The sequence below is a fragment of the Dromiciops gliroides genome, chromosome 3, assembly GCF_019393635.1.
Source record: "Dromiciops gliroides isolate mDroGli1 chromosome 3, mDroGli1.pri, whole genome shotgun sequence".
NCBI lineage: Eukaryota > Metazoa > Chordata > Mammalia > Microbiotheria > Microbiotheriidae > Dromiciops > Dromiciops gliroides.
In genome coordinates, this window is record NC_057863.1 from 338,928,724 (window position 1) to 338,955,107 (window position 26,384).

General features: G+C 38.4%; 1 protein-coding gene across 9 annotated transcripts in view; it reads right to left on the reverse strand.

The window, feature by feature from the left end:
* Positions 1–3,201: 3,201 nt before the first annotated feature.
* Positions 3,202–26,384, reverse strand: part of LRCH3 (leucine rich repeats and calponin homology domain containing 3) — a 141,416-nt gene continuing 118,233 nt past the window's right edge. For 6 of the 9 annotated variants that reach the window (XM_043994652.1, XM_043994649.1, XM_043994646.1 and 3 more), the window contains 4 exons: positions 25,788–25,906; positions 25,018–25,155; positions 15,951–16,028; positions 7,154–10,199 (listed from right to left, as the gene is read on the reverse strand). In XM_043994652.1, coding sequence (XP_043850587.1) covers positions 9,996–10,199; positions 15,951–16,028; positions 25,018–25,155; positions 25,788–25,906 — 539 coding nt within the window. In that variant the 3' untranslated portion in view covers positions 7,154–9,995. Of the gene's footprint in view, positions 6,400–7,153; positions 10,200–15,950; positions 16,029–25,017; positions 25,156–25,787; positions 25,907–26,384 lie in introns of those variants that run through there. The other 3 variants (XM_043994651.1, XM_043994647.1, XM_043994653.1) reach the window with 2 other exon arrangements.

The following is a 26,384-nucleotide window of genomic DNA, read 5'->3' on the forward strand; positions in this document are numbered from 1 at the left end:
ATTTTGTACAAGACTCATAAAAGAAAAAAAAGAAAATGAAAAAAATAGCAAGCTTCAGTCTGTTCAATCAATATCAATTCTTTTTCTGGAGGTGTATAGTAAGCTTCATCATTGGTTCTTTGGGATTGTCTTGGATTATTATACTGCTGAGAAGTCATTCACAGTTCTTCATCAAACAATATTGCTGTCACTATGCACGACGTTCTTCTGGTTCTGCTCACTTCACTATACATCAGTTCATTTAAGTTTTTCTGGGCCTTTCTGAAATTGTCTTGCTCATCATTTCTTATAGCACAATAATATGCCATCACCATCATATACCAAAGCTTGTTCAGCCATTCCCCAATTGATGTGCATCCCTTTAATTTATAATTCTTAGCCACCACAAAAAGAGCTGCTATAAGTGTTTTTATACAAATATGTATTTTTCCCACAAAAATTAAAATATATATAAAGCAGATTGAACCATACTGTTTCTACTTTGGGGCTATTTTTTTTCTCCTTTTTTGAGGTTTTCCCCTTGTGCTCTGATTCTTCTTTCACAAGATGACTAATGTAGAAATATGTTTAATGTGATTGCACATATACAACCTAAATATATATAGCATGACACTTATTGCCCCACAATAATATATATGTATGTGTACACACACACACACACACACACATATATATATATACACACACATATATACATATACACACACAAATAGGTATTTTTCTCTCTTTTTTGGATGAGGGACTGGTTTTTGTTTTTTGTTTTAGTGAGGCAATTGGGGTTAAGTGACTTGCCCAGGGTCACACAGCTAGTAAGTGTTAAGTGTCTGAGGCTGGATTTGAACTCAGGTACTCCTGACTCCAGGGCCAGTGCTCTATCTACTGCGCCACCTAGCTGCCCCTGAGGGACTGTTTTTTGTTCTTATTTGTATCCCTAGCACTTAGCACAGTGCCTGGAACATACTAGGTAGATGCTTAATTAAGACAATAGCTGGGGGCAGCTAGATAGCACAGTGGTTGTTAAAGCGCTGGCCCTGGATTCAGGAGTACCTGAGTTCAAATCCAGCCTCAGACACTTACTAGCTGTGTGACCCTGGGCAAGTCACGTAACCCCCATTGCCCCACAAAAATAAAAAAGAAAAAAACAGAAAGAAAAAAAAGACAATAGCTGGTCAAAGTGGTCAAAGGAAATAAACAGGTAGTTCATAAAGGAAGAAATATAAGCTATCAACAACTATGTGGAAAATATAATTCAAATCATTAGTAATAAGAAAAATGGAAAATCAAACAACTTTGAGGTTCAATATCACAATCACCATTTTGGCAGTAAGGACAAATGAAGAAAATAGCAATTGCTGGAGGGATTATGAGACCACAGGCAAACTAATGCACTGTTGGTGATATGAATTGGATCAACCATTTTCTTTCGTTCTTTTTTTAGTGAGGCAATTGGGGTTAAGTGACTTGCCCAGGGTCACACAGCTAGTAAGTGTTAAGCGTCTGAGGCCGGATTTGAACTCAGGTTCTCCTGACTCCAGGGCCGGTGCTCTATCCACTGCGCCACCTACCTGCCCCAACCATTTTCTTAAAAAAAAAAAAAAAACCGCGGGGGGGGGGGCGAGAAACTATACTCCCCAAGTCACTAAACTATACAAATCCTTTGACCCAGTGATAGTACAATTATGTAATTCTGAAAGTTCCAGAACAGAGGGGAAGGGCTTCTTTATATGATAATACTTTATGACAGCACTTTTTCCTTGGCAAAGAACTGGAAACAAAACACCAATTAGCTATCAACCTGGGAATGGCTCAACAAATTATATATAAATTCAATGTAATTTTATTGTGCCATAAGAAACAAGGAATATGCTATATTCAGAGGAATATACAAAGACTTGTATGAACTGATGCAGAGTGAACTGAATAAGAACAAGGAGAACAATTTCTATGTGGCCATGACATGTGGGAACAACTGTGGAAGACTTCTGAATTTTGAAGCTACAAGCACTTATGACTTCCACACACAGATGATGAATTCTGTCTTCCATCTCTTCCCAGACATGCATTCTCAGATATAGCCAATATCTTTATTTGCTTTGTACATATTTGTATATATTTGACTGTACATATTTGGCTTAAGGGATAGCTTCTACTTGGGGGAGTTGAGCTGGTGGGGAGGGACAGAAAGAGCATCCCAAAGACATTCCGAAAGTTGCACAGAGTGGAAGGGCAAAAAAAATAGAGTAATTTGTAACTGTCTAGTTCAATTTATATTTATTTTTTTTAAAAACCTATTGGCAAAATGTAATAGAAACTTCTTAATCTCTTCATTGCTTCTTTAGTAATGGAACCTTCTGCCCACTAGCTGCTTCCATTCAGCTCAGGGTAGTTCTTGCTCGTAAATGAAATTCCTTTGCCCCTCTTTATTGGCATAATGTTATCCAACCCTTTGCCAAATTTCTTCCCAGCAATCCCTGATTGATGCCTTTATGGCCTGTGTTTTCAGCTCATAACACTCTGGACAATGGAACATTTTCCTATGGCTACAACACAAAACAGATACAACCTCCTGGAAGAGGCATTGCCGATAGAAGAACATTTATATTCTTCTGTAAGAGGCCTTGCTGCTGAATCCTGGGTACACAGTGCTAAATCAAATGGAAGAAATCTAGCAGACCTACAAAGGTTCTTTCTCCTTGTAAGGTAGCTTAGGCACAGTGGTGTCTTCCAAAGACTCCTTTGTTGTATAAAAGAGAGAAATAACTCTAATGGTAAGAAAAGGTCACGTAGGAGAGAAAAGATGTTTTGCTAAGTCAACATTTGAGATATTTCGACAAGTGGAACCCTTAAGTCATAACCTTTAAACTGTCAGCCAAAGGAAGGGGATATCAGGTCTCATCAGGTTATCAATAATCTTGATGTGATCACCTGGGGCCATCCTGTCAATAGAAAACACCGACAAAATAATGTCCTGGCATTTGCTCCCTCTTTGGTTTGTTGATGCAAATACCCTGGCCATGCTTCATGGCCAATATCAGTCCTCTCTGTAAAGAATTCTATTCTGCATGTTAAATACCTAACACGAAGGCCTTGAATCTTCTCCTAAGGGATACTTTTCTTGCCACTCATCTGTGTGAAGGAAGCTATGCTTTATGGCACATTTTCAAATCACTCTTTATTTCATGCAATTTAAGTGTTTCAGGTTTTTATTTTAATATCAATGTGCTAGTTTACACTAATGGCAACATATATGTAATTTAAAAATAACATATGTGATATTGACATATTTATACTTCTTAGAAATGATGGAATGTATTTACAGACATACAAATATATGACAGTCTTAAAAAATTCCTTTACTAATTACACGTTTACAACATTTTCTGAAATGGCCAAATGAAAATGCTTTATTAAGCTATTTCATTGTAACATTTATTTTTAAAAAAAGGCTTTCAAATGTCCACATTTTCCTTCATTCCTATAACTGTTTTAAAAGTCCATTTTTTTTTTTACAGAACCATTAGAATTCATCTGGATAAGCACACATCACCAGATATTATGGAGCTTCTAAAAGTAACAGAAATGATGAGTTATTTAATTAGTTGTGCTTTTAAAAAAAAATAAGCTGTGAGGGAAATGATAAACATTTTCCCACTTCCTCTGCATATAAAGGCCCTTTCCAAGCCAGATTAAAGAGCATGCACCAAAAGGCTGCAATAGGAAAGAAAACATGATTGGTTTTTGCTTTTGACACAGAAAATACAATTCAATACACATTTGACATTTTTCTTTTTAGGACTACAACCCCAAAAATTGCTGGGAGTAAAAAAAAATACATACCCCCACTCTAAATGCAATGAGAAGTTGCAGCAAATTCATGTATATTTTATGTTAAATAAATGGATAGCTGACACGTTGTTTTAGGTACCTCTTTTTATCCTGGAGATCCAGAGCACAGCTTTTAGAGCTGGAAAGAACCACCTTTTCATTTTGCCGATAAAGATGCTCATCTTACAGATGAGCAGTGAAGTGAATTCTCAAAAGTCACATAGATACCAGGTAGGAGAGCCAGGATTTGAATCCAAATCCTTAAATGCCAAGCAGTGTTACTTGTATCACACCAGGCTACTCCTTAATGTGAGTATGTGGGTATGGGGACAGGGGTTGGCCACATAGATTTTTAGGTGCCGGTGTCTGCATTTGGACATATTTTTATTTAGACGTTACAGCCCTCTTGAGGTCTGGCCATTGGAGTTCACACAAGCATGAATCTAAGTTCTGAGTTCTGCGGTTGGTGAGTTTCTGTGAGCTCTTGAAAATGATAGGGGCTGGCCCCAACTCCGCTGGCTACCGCCATTGCTGCCCCTCCCCCTCACCCCTATCAGGCACAGCTTTGAGCTCAGGATCAGACTCCAGCGTATCCCAGAACACACGAATAGCTGCTCAGTTTTAACCTGGTCTAAATGACCGCACTGTTAACACCAGATTTCTGTGCTAGAAAGAGGGTTTCTACTTTGTCAAAAATCCAAAGGATTTGGAGCTGGAGGGATCCTAGAAGCTGTCCGGCCCCCTTCTTACACTCTGCAGTTGACTTGTCTGAGGTCACAGAAGTGGGAGGAGCAGAGCTGGGACTCAAACCCAAGTTTTCCTATCGCCGGCATGCTCGGGGTGATCAGGCTGGGACACATTATCAAGAATACTTTCATGCAGGAGAAGTGGCATAAAGACATTACCTAGGACATGAGTGATGGCAGGTGGCCAGGGCGGCACTGAAGAGAACCAAAAGACCACTTCTAGTGCAGTAGGTGGGCCCTCTAGGGAGGATTTAGGAAAATGCACAGGTAATCATTGTGTAGGATGAGAATATAGGCCAGGAGTGAAAACAGCACATTCAGGTGGCTACATCCATGCTCTAAAGAGGACCATGCCATTTAAATGAAGTCTCAAACCTAAGAACACACACTGGCATCCAAGAATCTAGGTTCCTTGTCCCTTCCAGACCCTATTAATTTGGTTTAGAGAGGCAGCTATGCTGAGGAATCTCACTTATGACAGAACTGGTAAATGAGGTTTATAGTAAAAATGGAGCATTGTCAGGCTTAAGGCACTGACTGGCTGAGGGTCCTGGGAATGCTTTCTTTTTCAAGACGGACTTCAAAACAAGGTGATATCATTAGGACAGGTGGGCAGGCTCCCTGGGTGTTAGTGCTAGAAGAGAACAGATGTTGTTCAGTCCAACTCCTTCCTTTTACAGATGAGGAAACTGAGACCTAGAGAGGTGGGTGTGTGGCCATGGCCACAAGGCCAGTGGAAGAACTCAAACTCAGACCTTTAAGTCCTTTCTATGTAACATGTTTCTCAGTAGACTTCCCAGCCCATCTTTCTAAGATGCCCATAACTAAATTCAGCTATGGAAATTAGTATAGGCTTAGACTGGAAAAGAACTGAAGAATGCCTTTCCCTTTCTGCTTGTTTTTCAAGGCATTCTATTAGCTTGAAGACTTGGGGAGTGTCTGCTTTGTCTTCTCTCATATAGTGCTATGGTATCTGTAATGAAGAGATGATGGCTTTGAGAGAAAATGGGAATGATCTTTTCCTACAAAGTCTGGACTCGAGTGGAAGTGGGTTAAGAAAGAGGTGGGCAAACCTGGGACACTGGGCTTAGGAGCAGATAAAATCTATCCTCTGTATCATATAATATACAGATTATTTGGGACGGACTCATCTGTGTCCACCTATGATGAATCACACTGTACTATTTTTGTTTTGGCTTTGATATGACATATAGTTTAACTGATTCTTATGTGTGACTAGAAAAGACACATGATGGAACATTACTTCAGAAAGTCAATACTTAAACCTTTTTGTAGGACTTATGGAAGAGGATAAGAAATTATCATGATGGTGTCTTGATGGGATCAAACTGTGTTCCTGTGAGGAAATTCTATTGAGTATCTTAAAGTAACCCATTGTACAACAAAACACATCACATTAAAGTCAAACAGTCATTTGGGGCCGGTAATTCTAATTCAACGATAATCCTCCCATGGACCAAATAAAGTGTACTTTAAGGGAGGCCAGAGTATTCCTCAAAATCAAATGGCACAATCTCCCCTAAAATGGAGAAATGAAGCAAAACATTCCTTTCAGGAATTCCGGAAATATTCCCTTCTAAGAAAACACACCCACACACACTTAAAACCAGACGCCTGGCAGGGGTAGTCACATCTCTCTCTCCTGCTTGGCCGAGACAAACCCTCGAGGTCTTGGTAGTCTTTAGACAGCAGACAACTGGTGCTGCTGTTGCTTGGGTGGGGCAAGTTCAAGGAGGGCCTGGACGGTCACTGCTACCTGGGTCAAACCTTTTTCTTCTAAAATATGTAGAGGCAAACATAATCGTTCCTGAAAGGGGATAACGTAACACAGAAAAACATGAAAGAAAAGAAAATGAAATGAATACAACAGTTTAAAAAACAAAACAAAACAGCCTTGCCCACTTACCAACTAAAAGATGAAATGTTAAGACATGAGAAAATCAACTAAAACACACAAAATCAAATGCATGGATTGTATCTCACAACTAACTTCATGATAATGAATTTATTCTAAGAAATTAAGGATTACTATACAGGCTGAATAGAAATATATCTACCATTACATACTGGTATGTTCCAATAACAGTAATTTTATTAATCAGAAAAATTCAATGCATAGAGAACATCTGGAGGGGACTGAAAGTGGACAAACGGCATATACTTTTTTTTTTCCTAAGAGGAATATTACATAGGAGGAGGAGAGGACAGTGAGAATGGAAGAAACAATACTTTTTTTTATGACAAAGATTCAAATATAACAGTACATACCTGAAATAGAAAAACAACTTTAAGCTATCTGACAATTTGCTATGACCTGGAAGAAGTCATTGAATCAAAGATCTAGACCTATCAGGAAGGGACATTAGAGGTCCTCTAATCCCTAGCTTCTTAAACTGTACGGGGTCATGAAACTGAATGTGAGGGTTGGGAAAGATTTGACAACAGTAAAAGGTATACCTATTTTATATACCTGGGGTATACCTGGGTATATGCCTGGGGTTGTGTAAACATTTCTTGGGTGAAAAGGGGTTGTGAGTGGGAAAAGTTGAAGAAGCCCTCCTCTAGTTCAAACCTCCTCATTTTACAGAAGAGGAAACTGAGGCCCTGGGAGACTAAGTGACTTGCCCAAGGTCACACAGGTGGTAATCATCAGAGGCAGAGAGTAAATTCAGATCTTCTGGCTCCAGAGCCAGGGCTCCTACCACTGCAGCACGCTGTCTCTTAAGGTAGTATGAGGGAATGCTTTGGAAATTATGTGCCAGGTACATCAGAGATGCTGACACAACAGTTCTCCCAAGCTAGGAAACAATGAGTATGAGGTAGACTGTCATCTGCATATTTGGAAACTTGGGTTTTACTACTTTGAGAGAAGCTACAAGAAAAAAAGGAAGTACAGTTCCAGTTCTTGGACTTTAGACTCATTATTCATTTATGGTAAACTCTCCTTCATTGAGATTAATTGGGGGGTGGGGAGAGGTGGAGAAGGCAGGAGATCAAGCTGAACTAGGGAAAAGTTTGAATTACAGAAGCTTTTTGTTATTGTCTTAATTGTATTTTTGTAGTGTTTAAGTGTGTGCATAGTAATCAGAACTAAATTAACAAATCATTATTTTATAAGGGACCTAGATAACAAGCTTCTGCAAATAATTTGAGGTTAATAGGCCAGTGGTTTGTCTGCACATGTATACTTGTAGATAGCTTTGGGGCTTTAAACCCCTTGTTCAGTCAAGCTTCCAAAATACATGTGATTAGCAGCCTCTTTCCCTACCCCTGGTACTTCCAGGCCTCTTGTCTCAAATTAGGGGAACTCTAATGAACAAAGTTTAACTATATGCCTTTTAAATTGCTTGGGCAAGAAATGGTGTGCACACAACACTGAAAAGAACACAAGGAAGATATCTGGCTCCACTGACAATATTTTTAAGTGAATAAAGGTGGTTTTTCTGTGCACCCATTTGCTTAATTTTCACAGGCACTCATTTTTCAGGGTTAATAAGAAGTTTTGCAAAAGTTATACTTAGTAAATAGTTAGAATTAAAAATATAACATTTACTTTCATGGCAGTAAATGGAATTTACTATTGTGCTATTTAATTCTGTTTCTTCTTTAGTAGGCTTTTTTCTTTTTTGGCAAAACAAGATACCTAATATTTGGTAGTATTGTAAAAGTGGAAGATTTGTATATCTCTATAAGTGGATAAATTAAAAATCTTCTCATATCAGACATTTTTTCCAAGTAGGATGGGACCCTTCTCAATAGAGCCAACCATCCTGGGGGCCTCTCTCCTGTAGAACAGTAGTGTACGTTTAGAAGATGCACCTTTTACTTCCAATGCACTTAAGGCCAAACTACATGCAAAATGCAACAAAAACAAATGCTGTTTTATAACTACAGTCGAGAGTTGGGTTTTGGTTTTGTTTGTTTGTTTTTTGGTGAGGCAACTGGGGTTAAGTGACTTGCCCAGGGTCACACAGCTAGTAAGTGTTAAATGTCTGAGGCTGGATTTGAACTCAGGTCCTCCTGACTCCAGGGCCAGTACTCCATCCACTGAGCCACCTAGATGCCCCTGTCTCAGTCATCCATCGTCATAAGCAACAAAATAGTTTTAAAAATAGGAAGGAAGGCACCAGTGTTCCATAGTTACAGAAGTACTCTAAGTAGCCAAGTACATTTCCATGGTTGGTTGTCAATAGTGCGAACAGAGCTCTAATGGCAAATTCACTTATTGTCCATAAGGAGGAAAGCTGAAGCAGACTGACACTTGGGCTAAATGCCAGAACTCAAACAAGAATGTCAAGTATCCCCAAACCAGATGTCTTCTCTTCATTAAAATATTTTCTCCCCCTCATTTTTACATGGTCTAAGTTTTAACAAAAGAGCTCATGAGAGTGACTGAAGTAAATGGTCAGGAATGCATTCTACAATCTAAGCTTAGTTATGAGGTAGTGCTTTAGTATTTTCATCAGTAGGACTTGAAGAGCAAATGCTAAACATTTCTAAAGAATGAATTCAAATTCCCTGCTTCTCATCCAAAGCAGAGGCTGCTGCCTAAAAGGAACAGAATTTACATGCCATTCTCCTCTATAATGGGGATGCCCAATGGGATAACATCTGCCTCACAGGATACTTACAAAGAGCTCTAATGTTTTTCACAAATGTCACAGGCTCCTGTCTCTATTCCAAGGAGGCAGAAATAGATCTTGGTCCAGGATAATGAACAGAGCAAGTCTGCGTCAGCAAAAAGTCCAGACACTTTTACTTTCTTAAGCCCAATGCAGAAGCAAAGAGGCTCAGCTAAATTGTTTTGCCTATTGCCTCACATTTCAAATTTCTACAATGGGCTTAAAATGGTGGCATACATAGAAAGCAAACATGTAGAAAAAATATATTTACTTGAATTTTTGCCAAGACTAAATCTCACTGTCTGCTAAATACAGAGACAACAAACGATATGTGTATATGTGAATACAAATAGAGGAAGAGGCCCAATTTTTAGGTGTGGAAACCCAGCAAAGCAGTTTTGTTGACTTGGGTCAGGTGGCAGCTAGAAACCAACCAGACATAACCTAGGAAACGGTGTCACTATTTTACTTGTGGTTAGTATGCTGTCACAAAGTAATGCTGGGTGTTTTACACAGAAGAAACATTTTAATTGCCATGGGTTACATGGGTGGCCTGTAAAAACGGTTGGTCCCTGTCTTTTGGAAGTTAAGATCTATGTAAGTCTTTTAGTCTAAAAATGGGTTAAGGATTTAATATCATGAAAAGCATCTATAGCACTCCTACTACTCAACAAAGGACATGGTCAGGAGAATGGAGATATTCACTATAAAAAGTTATTCTCTAATTCCTATTCAGTAAATATGAAAACGGAATATGGCAGACACTTATTGGAAGACTTTTTCAGCTAGAGGGAAAAACCCAGTTGTAGAACATACACAGAGAGAGCATTAAAGTACAGTAAAATGCCACAAAGCCCAGAAGCTGGGCAGACAAGGAAATAAGAGAGGATTCTTCTGAATGTGCCCCAAGAGAAAGAAGTGTTTCAACAGTCCTTTTAACGCTGAGGTTTAGCTGAAGGATGTCTGAAGGGGAACAAAGATTGTCCTGTCCAAAGTGTGAGCAGGAAAGGAAAACAGACAGAAAAACAAAGTCAGTGGATCAGAAAAACAGACTTTAGTGCAGAATTAAATCATGAAACCATATCAGCTATATCCCAAAACATACACATAATACTAGATTTCTTTTTATAATTGCAGACAAATGAAAAGATGTAAAAATAAGCATTTTTTAAATCTATGTAATTGCCCAGGCCTGATTTTACTAGTGAGTAGAGTAAAAATAGCTTGCTCCAGACTTACAGGACATGAAGGATTCAGTTTGCAAAGGTGTATGCAATTCTTTTAGGCTAAATGAGGTTTATGTCTGTTGGGGGCTATAGGAGGCTGCAGCTAAGCTTCCTTGCCTTTTGCCCCCCTCTATTAAAAAGAAATTGTTCCGGGGGCAGCTAGATGGTGCAGTGGATAAAGCACCGACCCTGGATTCAGGACCTGAGTTCAAATCCAGCCTCAGACACTTGACACTGGCTGTGTGACTCTGGGCAAGTCACTTAACCCTCATTGCCCTGCAATAAATAAATAAATAAATAAAAATCAAGTTTTTAAAAACCTTATAAAAAAAAGAAAAAAAAAAAGAAAAGGTTCCTGGAAGGAATTAACAAATAGATGGAGCAGTAGACAAGGAGTTCTGGAGAAGGAAAAATTGAAGCCCTAGAGAACAACTAGGTATGAGGCAATAAGGAAATCAAGAGATCTGGAGATCAAATAATAACAGACATTTACATAGTGCTTTGGGATGGAGCATGGAGTAGCAGATATCAGTCAAGAAACATGTGCCAGGCATTGTACTTAGTGCTGGGGACACAAAAAGGGCCAAGAGACAGTCCCTGCCCTGAAGGAGCTTATGATCTAATGGGGGCAGGGGGCAACATGCAAACAAATATCTACAAAGTAAGCTAGATACAGGATAAAGAGGAAGTGATTGGGGCAGCTAGGTGGCACGGTGGATAAAGCACCGGCCCTGGATTCAGGAGGACCTGATTCAAATCCGGCCTCAAACACTTAACACTTTTTAGCTGTGTGACCCTGGGCAAGTCACTTAACCCCAACTGCCTCACCAAAAAAAAAAAAAAGAGGAAGTGATTAAGAGGGGTTGGGAAAGGCTTCTTGTAAAAGATGGGACTGTTTCTGGGACTTAAAGGAAGCCAGTAGGAGCCTAGGAAGGTGAGTGTTACAGGGATGGGACACCCAGAGAAGACACCTGGAGCTGAGATGAAGTGTTTTGTTGGTGGAACACACAGGAGCAGTAAGACAAAGAGTGGGCCTCAGTATCACAAGACTTAAAGCCTGGGCTCTGATATATCATGGGTGTATAACTCTAGGCAAGTTACTTAACCTTTCAGTTCTCTGGGAAACTGTCTAGAACTATAAACGGCAGGATACTTGCTGATCTGTTTTAATAGAGGGAGTTTCCTCACTGGGAGTTCATATACCTATGAAATTATAGTTCTGCCTTCCCCTTCTACCCCAAGCACTGTATATGCATTATCTAATTCGAACTTCATAACAATCATGTGATGTAGGTACTAAAGACAGATATTATTTTCCCCCTTCAGAGGCAGGATTTGAATTCAGGTTTTATTTAGTTCAATAGTCTACCTACTATACCATGTTGCCTCATCAAAGTATTACAGAATCCATGGTATGGACCCTTCTAATTTATGCAATATACTAAATGTTTGTCCTGAAAGAGCCAGTAGCACGTAGCCAGAAAATCAACTTACTTACTCACTGGGAGAATCAGGCCCATTTTGACTAAAACCAGTTCACATATCTAGAGTCAGAAAATCACAGAACACTAGAGTTGGAAAGCATCTATGTGACATTAAAAGCCACAGGATGTTAGATCAAACCCATTTTTATTATAGAGGAAGAATTTTTAAAATTATATTAATTAAATTAAATTTAAAAAATAAAATTAAAGGGATGAAAAATAACAAATTTTCTTGGGAGTTTACCTGATACAAATCTTTTGATATATATGGAGATATATACATACACACACACAAATATATATCTATATATACATATACACATACATCAACTTGAGAGCTTTACATATTAAACCAAATAGAGGTTTATTTTGTATTCAAGTCAAACAGAAAGCAGAAATGGGAACAAGTAAAAACAGATATATTATTTAGGATGACAAGACTTCCTACTATTATAAAATTCAAGATTTTTCTATTTCAGAAAGATCAACCAATGAGAGCTACAGAAGAACAGGGACCATGCAGACATAAATGATGATGCATTCTTAGAGAATTACAAATAAATCATTTACCTGTTTAAAATATAAGCACTTAAAAAAATAGGTCCATACCTCTGCAGACCATGATCAGTCTTCCAACATCAACAACAGTAAACAGTTCTTTGGTGCCAATGTAGAAAACTAAAGGGGCTGGTAAAGGAGCCAAGTTTTAAGGGGATTCAGAGCTCTGGGAGGTGAGAACTCCCATAATGGCTTATTCTACTATCTTCGAAAAGCCCTTCTTCTGAGTAAGGATTAGGAATTGTATAAGGCATCTGCTCTTATCCCTTAGTAATAAACAGTTCATCTGAGAATGAACATATAGTTGAGATAAAGAGGCTATACAAATGTACTTTTTCCTCTTACTCAAACTGAGGGCAGTGGAGGTCAAGATGAAGTCAAAAGAATGGGATCCATCTTGTTATCCTATCTCATGGTATTTATCTGGATGGATGTTAGAAATGTGGGTTCAAATTGTGATGCTGATAAGCTTGTTGAGAGTCATAATTCTGTTTCTTTCAATGTGCTCATACCAACTCAATGGAAAAAAGAATTCCTTTGAGTTTGTTTGGATGACTTGGAAATACATTCAAAATGACTTGGAAATTCAGTCCTTTCAAGAGATAACTGATAAAACATTCAATTTTGCAAAAGCCCTACTCCCATACTGATCCAGAATGATTTGTGGCTGGGAATCCTTGATCATTTAATGACATATATTTTGATGAATCATGGGTAACATCAAGCAATGACACAATAAAACACTTCTAGAAGCAGTTGAGGATACCCAGCTTTATCATCATGTTTTCCTTTTACAAACTTCAAGGGTTGACAGCATTAAGTATCTAACTGGGAAACTCAGTTTCTAACAGTAACAAAGAAACACTGATAATCCTTGGTAATAATGGTCAAAAACACCAGGAGACTAACAGAAGAAGAAAAAAACATGATAAGTACTTTATAAAAAACAATTTTCTTAATGAGAGCTTTTCTAACAGAGAGAAATGCTGTTAGGACACTGGAATGATTAAAGAGAGACTGCAGTTGTAAAAGTAGTATCTAATTGATAGACCCCTGTAAAAAGAATAAGGGGAGGAAATATAGCAAATAAAAAGTATTTAATAATATGAACACATGTTGTTGGAATGAGGATTTGTACAGTGATAACCATTAGTCAAAATATAGAAACTATAGAAATCTTATTAACAGAGAACAATTTAATTTAAATGCCATTTTAAAAAACAGCTATTAAATAAGAAAACATTTTAGAATCAGCTCTTCAAAATATGTAGCATGTTAATGAAAACCAAAAATTATTTTAGCATTTATATAAGTTCCTTAGAAGGATTAAAAAATGCAGCCTTAGGATTTCAAGTTTCCTTCTGTCAAGACAAATGATTAAATTTCTGTTAGTGTCCAATACTTCAGGAAATTAAACCAATTTATTATAAACTTGCTGAAATCATCAGCAATTATTAAGTACCTGCTATGAGTCAGGCATAAAGCATATTTTTTTGAAAAACATCTGGCATTCACTGATTCTTATAACAGTTTTTTGTTGAGTACCTCTTATTCTTATTATTTTTCACTTGGGGTAATTAAAAAAAAAAGTCTTATGATGGGGACCATTGAATACAAATATTAGTTTAGTCAAACCTCAGGTAGAGAGCTCAAAATGTTGAGGTAGATATGGGAAAGATGTCATTCCAGTATACTTTGCTAAAGGCAAACTTGCAGGGAAATTTTTGATTGGTGAAAATTATCCAATTTTTGTTACTAGTTAAAGTGGAGATACTTGGTTTCTGTTGGACAGCGGTGTTAAAAGTTCTGGCACAAAAGGGGTATCTGAGATATTTTTCATGACCTCTGCAACAGGAGAGAGGTAGAGACAAAGATTCAAGAAGTAGCCTGAGGATTTGAACCTACTGGAATTATTAACTCCAAAGGAAAACATAGAATTGTGGAAAACCGAACCCAATGGACAAGGTTGGAGTTTGGGTACCAAATCATGGAATGGACAAAAAAGAGCTAAGGGCTTCTTTCTTTGAAGATGTAAAAGGCAAAAATATAAAGACTAGGATTGATAATTATAGGATTAAATGACAACTTCAAAGTGTATATTTCTTAAATCTTATTCTTTATGCACACATGATTTTAATTAGTTTTAAAAAAATGTTTCTATGTTAATGTTAATACAGAATTAAATGGTTAACTGAGAAGAACAGGGAACTAATTTCTCTTTGATAAACATGGGAACAAGCTTTAATTGTCTGAATCATGTAGTTAGAAGCAGGGTACTTGGGGGTAGAAGACTGAAAGGATGGGAAATCTACCCAAGAAAATACAGACAGTTCTCCCTCTAAGTAAGTTTGCATTATGCAAATTCGGCTTTACATAAAGAATTCTGAGAGAAAGCAGCATTCCAAAAAACCCCACCTAAGTCAACTTTATAATACTGTGCTTTCTCTCAGATCCTGCCCCTCAGCACTCTGAGGCCTCCTACTCCTCCACCAAAAAAAACCCCCAACAAAAAAAACAAACTCCCAAAACGAACCATAAAAAGAACGCTCCAAGTAAAAGCAAAAGGTAGGGGACTTGGCTTGAGATCTCTATCAAAAGAGGAGACTTTTGCTTTGCTCAGTCCACCTGCCCATGTGTCCAGCCCCTGCATGTCTGTCTGCTGGACATTTGTGCTCCGATACCCATTATCTGATTCCAGCCCCAGTGTGTTTCTCCTGCTCTCACTTCTCTGTCCCTGGCCCTCACGTGTCACTGAAGTGTGTGTGGGCAAGTAGGTGCCCTCCCTCCATGGGTGTAAGGCACTCTTTGTGCCTCCTTTTTTGCCCTCCCTCCCTTTCCCATGTCTACTGGCAAAACCACATTATGTAAAAATTGCTTTTCATAGAGATCTGTGGAATGATCCAGTTACATAAAGTGAGAACTATCTGTAAAAAAGATGGCCCCTTCTAAGTGCTGGATAAGCATGACTAAACATACAGTGACAATACTGAGACAGCTAATAAAGTATGTGACAAGCATCATCTAGTTTATAGACAGATGCCAGACTTAAGACAGGGGTGTCAATTTATAAATATAATTTTTAAGTAAAATACTATAAAGCTGGAGACTTTCTGTAGTGAGGGCTGCTGACAGATTTTATTTTTTTTTTACTATTTAAAATATTTGTAGGGCATTATTTTAAAATTGTTTTAACATATCATTTTTGTTAATTAGTTTGAGTATCTGTTTCAAGGTCACATATATGAAACAGATATGTCAATTATATTGTTTTTCCAACATACATTATTTGGAGTAAAAGTCTATGTGACAAATTTTTATTGGCTCTGGTAATCAAGAACAATCTGCATAAACTACTCAAAAATTAACTATGAGACCAAGAGATCAACAGAAACTTGTATTCCTAAGAGCTGTTTTACTAAGTAACATATAACTCTATATAGACAATAAAAGAACAGCAAGGGTATTTACCTGAGGTACACCAATTTTTCTGCAAGCCTCTAAGAAATTCTCCACGTTTCTCCTGCATTTAGCCATTGTCAATTTAGGCTGCAATGAGAAAAAGAGAGAAGGGATATATACATGTGTGCATACACGCACACACACATACACACAAATGCCTTTTTTAGTACTTGCTTTACACAATCAAAGCCCCTGGCTAGAACTGTTTTAGGAAATAATTAAGAGAGGAAAGGTACTGGAATTAAGAGGGATTGAGAAAGGCTTATTTGGGATACATATTCACAACCGCACAAACATACAATAACAATATAGTTCTGGCTGGGGGCTTTGTGTAAGGCAAGTACTAGAAAAGGGAATTAACAAATATATATATATATATATATATATATATATATATATATATATATATATATATATATACACACATACACACACACATAATACCTATATGTTCATACACATGTGTTTACATACATGCACTATGTGCATACATAGATGTGTGATTGAATAAATTTTAAATAAAACTGTTGGTTGCTACATAACAATACAATAAAACAATTCTAGCCAGGGGCTTTGATTGTATAGGTTAAGTATCAGAAAAGGGAATTATTACGTAGATAAAAATAGTTGCTTTTGAGTAGGTTAAAGATTCTGGGTGCTATTCTAAGTGGCAAAAACATTTGAATTTTAAAAGCTTGCATCAGAAGTAACTAGTTTTCCAAAATGTCTTATCTTTAGGAAGAATGTTACTTACTGGTAACTCTTTCCTTGCATAGCTATCATGCCTGACAGTTTGTACCAGTTCCTCTAATCACACTGTTCTAAGTTCTGGAAAACCTTTTTGCTCTAATGAGTTTCCATTAGACATATCCCTCTCCTAGCCTACATGTTTTCACCTTGTCAGAGTAACTAGGAAACTTGAGCTACTAGTTCTTTAGTTCTAATCCTGTATGAATGTACCCAGGTCTAGCATTTAACAGTCAAGAGTCAATCAGATTGTCAAGGGGGATACATCTTTGGAGAAAACAAGCTTATAGGTGTAGGTAATGAGTTTCTTTAAACACGGGATTTAGGGGGCAGCTAGGTGGCAAAGTGGGATAAGCCACTGGCCCTGGATTCAGGAGGACCTGAGTTCAAATCCAGCCTTAGACACTTGAGACTAGCTATGTGACCCTGGGCAAGTCACTTAACCGTCACTGCCCCTCCCCCCCCCCCCAAACCAAAACAAAACACAGGATTTGGTTGTCTCTTACAACCTGGTACTGTAGGTATCTGTGGAGCTGGATCCCCAGCAGGTGGGGCACAAAGTTAAGCAGAAAATGTCACTAATAATGAGGATTGAAATGAGAGGCTAAGTCTATACTAAAAAGTTGGAGGATCAGCAATCTAGATGTGAGAAATGGGTAGTTGTCTCCTCTCAATGTGGATATAACAGTCAGTCATACTTCCCTGACCTGTTTGTAGGACAAAGGTCTCAGATCCCCTCCTCCCCCTCAGGTTACCAAGGTCACATGGTTCAAGGAGCCCTGGTCTCAATTAGGTCCTCTCCAGAGTTCTGTCCATATAAGGAAGTATAAGGTCCACTCCTGAGTTATGCCCATACAAGGAAGAGGGGTGGGAATACTGCGTTCTGATTAGTTAGTCTTTGCACGTAGATTGTAACCCTGACCAGTGATGAAAAAGGGGAAGGTCCATTCGCATTAGGGACTAGGGTATAAAACAGGGCCTGCGAGCCCCCTTTCGGGGCACCCACTAGCTGCACACTAGGGTGCCTCCTACTCATGAGAAGAAAATAAAGCCTTTGTCACCTCGCTGCTGAGTTCCTGAGAATTGAGAAGAGGATGGATTTTTCCCTCACATAGAGCTGGAAGATATGACCTCACCTAATCCTCTAATTTTACAGAAGAGGAAATTGAGAACTGAAGAACCTGAGTGACTTGCACCTAAGTCACAAAGATATGATTTGAGACCAAGTCCTCTGACTCAAAAGTAAATACTCTTTCCATGATACTACATTGTCACTCTGAAGGTGGGGAAGGCAGGGCACCGAGCTGTGGCCCTGGGCTCAGGCTGTGCCATTAATGACCAGACTTGATTTCGTTCAAAAGTTTAAAAAAAAAAATCTGTTTTTATATGTTCTTTAAAAAAAAAAAAAGGTATTAGACTTAGGAATCAGTTCCTTCATTATAAGAATAAAGGTGTCATGGGGCGCAGAGCACCCCAGAAGTTCTCTGGGGCACATCAAGGAACCTTCTCCTTGAGAAACTAAACCAGAGGACAGATAATGCCTAGAGAGATAAGCAGAACCAAATCGGACTGAGCTAGCTAGGGATTCCTACCCTTCATTCTGGTCTCCTTTACCCTGGGGAGATAAATTTGGGTGTGGCTGCGGCATTCTAAAGAGGGATCTGTAGCCACCCCTCACCCAATTCCCCCAGCTACCACCAGTGGGGGATGGCCCTCTCTCACTAAAGGAACTTTTCACGGGCAGATGGTCCACCCCCATCAGTCCTCTATAAAAGTACCTTCCAGTCTCCTGTTCGAGAAGATTTGGTACCTCTGAGCCATGCGCTTTGTGCCTGTCTCCCCATGAAAAGTCCAAGGATTTCTTTCATGGTTTCCCTCCCGCGACCCTTCCCTTCCCTTGCTCCTAAATAAACTATCGCATCACCTTATTCTAACTACTTTTGTGTGCAAGAGGGTGTAATTTTTTTTTTTTAATTTTTTAGTGAGGCAATTGGGGTTAAGTGACTTGCCCAGGGTCACACAGCTAGGAAGTGTTAAGTGTCTGAGGCCGGATTTGAACTCAGGTCCTCCTGAATCCAGGGCCAGTGCTCTATTGAGGGTGTAATTCTTTAAAGAGGAATTCCTAAGAACCCCAACCCCTGATCTAACCCGTACCCCATTTCTCCCCCATTACAAAGGGATTTTTTTTTCGGACAGAAAAAATATTATTGCTATTGTGGAACATGGAAGGAAAGTAGTTTGATATTTTGCAAAGGTTTTTTTCAGACTGAAATAAACCCCACAGATTAGAGCCAGGGGGAAGTCAATCAAGTACAAATATTTATGATGCACCTACTATGTGTTAGGCACTGTCATAGGTGCTAGGAATACCCATAATCTTTATTTCAGCATACTTTCTGGGTATGGTACATAAAGAAAATATAAGATGCACTAGATGCTACCTTCTCTGGTTAGGAATTTTCTCTTAGGGAAAAGACTGACCCAGTTAAGAAGGGATAAATTTCAATCTTTTCTAGGTAATTCCTTCTGAGGGAGTCGATAGGTATAGAGAGTCAACATATTGGCTACTTCCAAGGGGGAACAGCATATCATGCATCCTCCTTAGGAATGTAAGCAGCTAAAATTAGCCTCAGGTGCCCCAAATGGGCTGCCCCTCCCCAAGCATAACTGCTCTCCCCTAAACTAACCCAGGCACATAAGCCCACTCCACTCAGCGGAGATATGCACAGGTTTCTTGGCCCAGCCCCTGACTCTGGGTGCACCGGGGCTTAGTGCCCCAGCCAGCCTTGGGCCCGGCCCTGGGGATGCCAACGAATTAGGTTGGCATGTGTGGGCGGCCTGGCCAGAAGTTTCTGAGAGAAAGAAGGGTTATATAGCCTGGGGGGTAGAGACACAGGGGGAGGAAGAGTGAAAGAGTGAAAGGAGGCAGTGAAGGGAACAGTGGTTAGTAGAAGGACTGAGAAAGGAGACACATAGAGATGCTACAGAGAAAGGGGGGCGCAGCTCAGAGGTGTAAACGCAGGTGGCATTGGCAGTGGCCAGCATACCCACAGGCGAGAGATGTGGCAAGGAGAAAGTTAAAATGCAGTCAGATCATATTATCCTACTTCTATTCTTATTTATAAATTGGCTCACCTCAATAAACCCTGTTTTTGCTTTTAAATGAAAAAAGGCTTTTGCTTATCAGTCTGGGGGAGAGTGGGGGAGGGGGAGCCTCCCAATTGGCTCTTCCCATATTAAATTAAAAGCTTTCAGATAGCTAGCTAATTTGAGTTATAAAAGTTCACAGATTAAGACCCAGTTAAATATTTTTTTCAGAATGGCGACCGCAGCAGGACTTATGGGCCAGTTATAAGTTTACAGATTAATTATAGTTAATTTTTTTTCACAGGATGAACCTGGTCTAGAAGATGGGGATACTGGTCAGAAGATGAGTATGTGAGAAGACTTCAAGAGATGGGAAGATAATGGAAGGAAGGTTGGAGGAGGAGGAAATCCAGCACCTATGTGTTAGTGGGGTGAGAGAGGAATGAAGAAAGATGGGACCCTACCCTTTAAAGTAATAATAAAAAAGAAACCCATAAGACCTGGAGGTGTGAGGACCTGTTTTAAGAAAGAAGATTCCCTTTTCAGGTTTAATATGAGAACTCTGAGATATGAACAGGCAGTTTTCTGATGAAGAAATCAAAGCTATCTATTGCCACATGAAAACATATTCTCAGTCACTATTGATTAGAGAAATGCAAATTAAAACAACTCTGAGGTACCACCTCACACCTATCAGATAGGTTAATATGACAAAAAAGGAGAATAATAAATGTTGGAGAAGCTGTAGAAAAACTGGAACACTAATGCATTGTTGGTGGAGCTGTGAACTGATCCAACCATTCTGGAGAGCAATTTGGAACTATGCCCAAAGGGTTGTGGGACTGTTCATACCCTTTGACCCATTGGTACTACTGCTAGGTCTGTATCCCAAAGAGATCACAGAGGAGGGAAAAGGACCCACATGTACAAAAATATTTATAGCAGCTCTCTTTGTGGTGGCAAAGAATTGGAAATTGAGGGAATGCCCAACAATAGGGGAATGGCTAAACAAGTTGTGGTATATGAATGTAATGGAATACTATTGTGCTGTAAGAAACTGAAATGGAATACTATTGTGCTGTAAGAAACGATGAGCAGGAGGATTTCAGAGAAACCTGGATGGACTTACATGAACTGATGCTGACTGAGAGGAGCAGAACACTGTACACAGTAACAGCAACAATATGTGATGTGCAGTGCAATGATCCAAAACAATTTCAAAGAACTCATGACAGAAAATGTTCACAACATCCAGAAAAAAGAACTGTGGATTATGAATGCAGATCGAACCATAATGTTTCTACTTTTGGGCCATTTTTTCCCTTCTTTTTGGAAGTTTTTCCCTTGTGCTCTGATTCTTCTTTCACAATATGACTAATGTAGAAATATGTTTAATTTGATTGTACATATATAAACTATATCAGATTGCTTTCCATCTTGGGGAGGAGGGAGGGAAGGAGGGTAGGAGGAAAATTCGGAACTAAAAATCCTATGAAAACAAATGTTGAAAACTATCCTTACATGTAACTGGAAAATAATAAAAAAATTATTAAAAAATACAAGAACTTCGAAATTGTTAACTCTGGGAACAGAGAATTAGTTGTTGATCTCCTCAGATATGTTTTGCACAAGGAGAAAGGATAAGCTCAATTGCCATATAAAGTGTGATCTAAGTTCCTTGGGCAGCCTTGATAAACGAATCAATAAATATTGAGAGCCTACTATGTGCCACACACCATGCTAAGCACTGGGGAAATAAAAAGAGGCAAGAGAGCCCCTGTCCTCAAGAAGCTCACAATCTAATGGTGAAGACAACATGCAAACAAACATACATAACTAGTGATACACAGGATAAATAGGAAATGATTAAGAGAGAAGTCACTAGAATTAAAAAGGGTTGAGAAAGGCTTGATGTATAAAAATGGGATTTAAGTTGAAAAGCCAGGGAGATTAGCAGTCAGAGAAGAGGGAAAGTGTTCCAGACATGGAGGACAGGGGTTGAGAGGAGAGGTGAAGACACTTATTACAGATGACCATCTCTGAGTGTGACTGCATTGTTGGGGTGGAGGAGTAGCTCATGGCAGAAAAGGAAGTTGAGAAACTAAGTGTTTAGGGTATTTGAGTATGAGTTTGCTGAGTTCCCTAGTATGAGGGCAGAAGTTGGGGAGGAGAGAAGAATATAAGCCAGGTCCCAACCTGCAAAAGTATTTTTTTCTCTTTCATTCCATTTGGGTTCTTCAAGACTTTAGGGAACTCAAAGGTAATGAAGGAGACCTGAGATCTGAGCCTTTTTTTCTTTTGTTCTCTTTTCATCACCATCCTATTCCTCATGTGTCTGTTTATATACATATATACATATATACACTATGTTCATGTATATATATTAAACATCATCAATCTAGCAAGAAATTCTCCCTACAGAGGTAGGAAGAATAAAATAAGTAGAAAAACTATTATTTGGTCTTTCGTAGTGTGTAGCACAGTGTAGGTAAAATAAGTGCTTTTTAAATGTTGAATTGAATAGTCTAAGGAAAAAAAGGGGGCTACACAAGCCTATTGGCCCCATATATTCAATTCGAATTAATATAAAATGGTGATCAGGAAAGTATATCAGTAAAAAGCTGGTTATGGTAATACTGTTTTATTCAAAATAGCTGGTATTCATAAAAACTACTTTTCACTTAAGAAGATTTTTAATTAACATTTTGGTTAATTAATATATATATATATTTTTTTGGGGGGGTGAGGCAATTGGGGTTAAGTGACTTGCCCAGGGTCACACAGCTAGTAAGTGTTAAGTGTCTGAGGCCGGATTTGAACTCAGGTCCTCCTGACTCCAGGGCCGGTGCTCTATCTACTGTGCCACCTAGCTGCCCCGGTTAATTAATATTTGATTAACTTTAAGTCTCCTTTTTCCCTCACATTTCAATTTAGTTAAGAGTTTTACAAAATCCAGTTGTTCTTAACTCTATAGCATAATAATTAACCTGAGATTTCCCCTTAAACAATTTTTTAAGTTAAGTCCAATTGTTTTTGGAAAGTCACAAGCATGCCATTTCATAAAAGATCTCTTTTCTGAGATATATCTCAGTGTGCTTAAACTATAGCATTCCCAGAGTTAATGTACTCTCCTAAAATAATAAGTTTATTGTAAACATTCTCTTGTCCTGCCAACTAAATTTTTAATGGTTACTACTCATGCTATCCCCTAGCTCAAGAGCAAAATGACATTTGAAATATTTTCATTTAATAGATTATCCAGCTAGCTGAGTAGTTATCAAAGTGCTTAGTTTTTCTCATACTCATTTTACACGCTTTTATGGAAAACACTGTAATATGGTGGTTGAGGAAGAGGAATACTACCTCTAATCAGCCCAAGTTTAAATTTTTCTCCAAAAATCTAGCACTGTACTAGTTTGCAAGTGTTAACTTTTTGGACAAAATAATGGCAATTGTCTAGTAGCTTTCAGGAAATGGCAGCTTCTTAATTCAACTAAGACAAATTGGGAAGCCCATAAAATCAAGAGTAAACTCTTCCTTCAGTGGCTTTCTCCAACAATATACTGATTATATCCTCCTAATCACTCCAGAACAGAGTCAGATTTTTGGTCCACTGGATTTGCTGCTATGCTATGATTTCTTTTTGTTTTCCTTCCACATACCTGGATATATTTCTAAGCTCAGCAAGAAAAGAATGGTTACCTGTTCTGTAAGGAAACTAATGTTGATGGACTATGTATTTGTCCTAGCTGGTTCTATTTTGAATTTTATTAAATGGAGAAGGGCCCATCCAAGTCTCTTAGAGGCTAGCCCAAGATCTTCAATCTTCTTTCCTGAGTATCTGATATATGATAACTTTGCTAGACAAAGGAGTCAAACTCAGGGTCTGAAACACACAGAAACACTTTCTTCTGATCATAAGAATCCAAAAGACACTAATCCATTGTTGGTGGAGCTGTGAACTGATCCAACCATTCTGGAGAGCAATTTGGAATTATGCCCAAAGGGTGATAAAGCTGTGATACATACCCTTTGACCCAGCAATACCACTTTTGGGTCTTTTTCCCAAAGAAATCATGGAAAGGGGAACCCACATGTACAAAAATATTTACAGCTGCTCTGTACGTGGTGGCAAGGAATTGGAAGTTGAGGGGGTGCCCATCAATTGGGGAATGGCTGGACAAGTTGTGGTATATGAATACAATGGAATACTATTGTGCTGTAAGAAATGATGAGCAGGAGGAGTTCAGAGAAACCTGGAGGGTCTTGCGTGAGCTGATGATGAGTGAGATGAGCAGAACCAGAAGAACATTGTACACAGTATCATCAACATTGAGTATTGATCTACTGTGATGGACTATATTCTTCTCACCAATGCAATGGCACAGAAGAGTTCCAGGGAACTTGTGATGGAAGAGGATCTCCAAATCCAAGGAAAAAAAAAAAAAGAACTGTGGAGTATAGATGCTGAATGAACCATACTATTTCTTTTGTTTTTGATGCTGTTATTTTTTTCTATTTTGAGGTTTTTCATCATTGCTCTGATTTTTTCTCTTATAACATGACTAATGCAGAAATATATTTAATGTTATTATGTGTATATATATATATAACCTATATCAGATTACCTGCTGTCTAGGGGAGGGGGGAGGGAGAAAAATCTGAAATTGTAAAGCTTGTATAAACAAAAGTTGAGAACTATCTTTACATGTAATGGAAAAAAAAATACTTTATTAATTAAAAAAAAAAATAAGAATACAAAAGTCCCAGGACAGAGGTAAGGGTTTGCACTTGGATAAACTGGGATAGGAACATGACAAACACAGAATCCATAGGTATATTAGGGGCATATGAAAACAGAAGGACTGTCTACTTAATGAAAATACAAATGTGTAGTATAGTTGAAAGAATCCTTGGTTTCAGGAGACTTGGGTTTAAAACTCAATTCCATGAATTTCTAGTTATGTGATCGTGAGCATATAACTTAATCTCTCTAAATCTAAATGTAAAATGGAGACAATATTTGCATTACCTATCTCACAGTTTTATTGTGGAGGAAGGTGGCTGGTAAAACTTAGGGTATTATATAAATTTGTTACTACTATTATAATAATAGGTGAACAAGATAGGAAAGTTTAAATATAGCTAAAAATATTAGCATGTGAAGTATCATTTAGGTTATTCAAGAGAGCTGAGTTAATTTGTTAGTTAACCAAACATTTTCTGATCCTTATATACTTACTACAGCAGGTGAGGGAACATGAATACTGGGAACAGATCGAGGACGCACATGGTTGGCCAAATGACAAAGAACAACACCATCAGTAAGAGCTGCTCCAAGATCACAAGGCAGAGAAACTTTCAACCGGAACTCAATATTCTATGTAAAAGAAAAAAGTTCCCAAAAATTGAGGGAAAAAAGGCAATCACTGAAGTGGTATAATATTTATATTTTCTCTCTACCCCAAGTATGAGGATAAATTGCTGGGATTCAAAAGTTACATTTTCTAACTTCTAGACTGTGTAAGGCAGCCAGACTAAAAAGAGATGGTCTTAAAGTACATTATAAAACTAATAATACTTATCTTTTGTGGAAGATCTGATCCTCTTTTAATCCCCAAATAAAATAAATTGCTTACCACAATCTATACTTAGTATTATCTTAGGTTACATTCTTTTCCTCCTGCAGTTTAGAAGAAAGGAAAAGGACTTTGCAGTCCTATCAGATTTTAAATCTCATCACTACACTTGATCATATCCTAAAGTCTCAAAAAATCTGTTCACTTTGTTGGTGCTGATTCAAGGGCTAAGAAATGACATAACAATGGAGGATGCTAGTGAAAAAAGAATTTACTTTCCGATTTACAAACAAGACAGAGTTGACATTTGTGGAGTGTGGTACTTAATGTTCTTAGTAAATGGCTATTGGCAGGATTAATGCATGAAGCCTTGATCCTTGACCACAGTGGTATCACTGAAACAGTATTACTCAAAGGTAACTGGAATACACACCTTTCGTAGTTGATCAATTAATTCCAACTCTTCCTCACGTTGTTTGGAATTCTGTCTTGATCTGGGATCTGCAGATTCAGTGGCTGAAGCAGCAGAAGAAAGATGGGGTGAGGAATGACCTATAAAAAATCATGAATATAGAGGGCTCTGTCAGGTAAATGCTTAGCTTTGCATGAACATGAACATACTTGCCTTGTGTGGAGGAACAAGTAGGATGCTTTCTATATGTGGTTAACTTTGTGGTTAGATTTTTTTTTTTAAGTGAGGCAACTGGGGTTAAATGACTTGCCCAGGGTCACACAGCTAGTAAGTGTTAGGTGTCTGAGGCCGGATTTGAACTCAGGTACTCCTGACTCCAGGGCTGGTGCTCTATCCACTGCGCCACCTAGCTGCCCCGTGGTTAGATTAAAAAAAAAAAATCATGCTAATGTTTCTTCTTCAGAACAGCAAAAGAGTCTCCATGTCCTTTTTGAGACCTGTAACACTTTGGTAATTACATGTAGATAGCTATTTAGAAGAATTACATTTGTTTCTGTTCCTTGATTATTTCTTTTCCCTTCCAGGTTCAGGCTGAAAATTATCAGATTAACAAGTAAC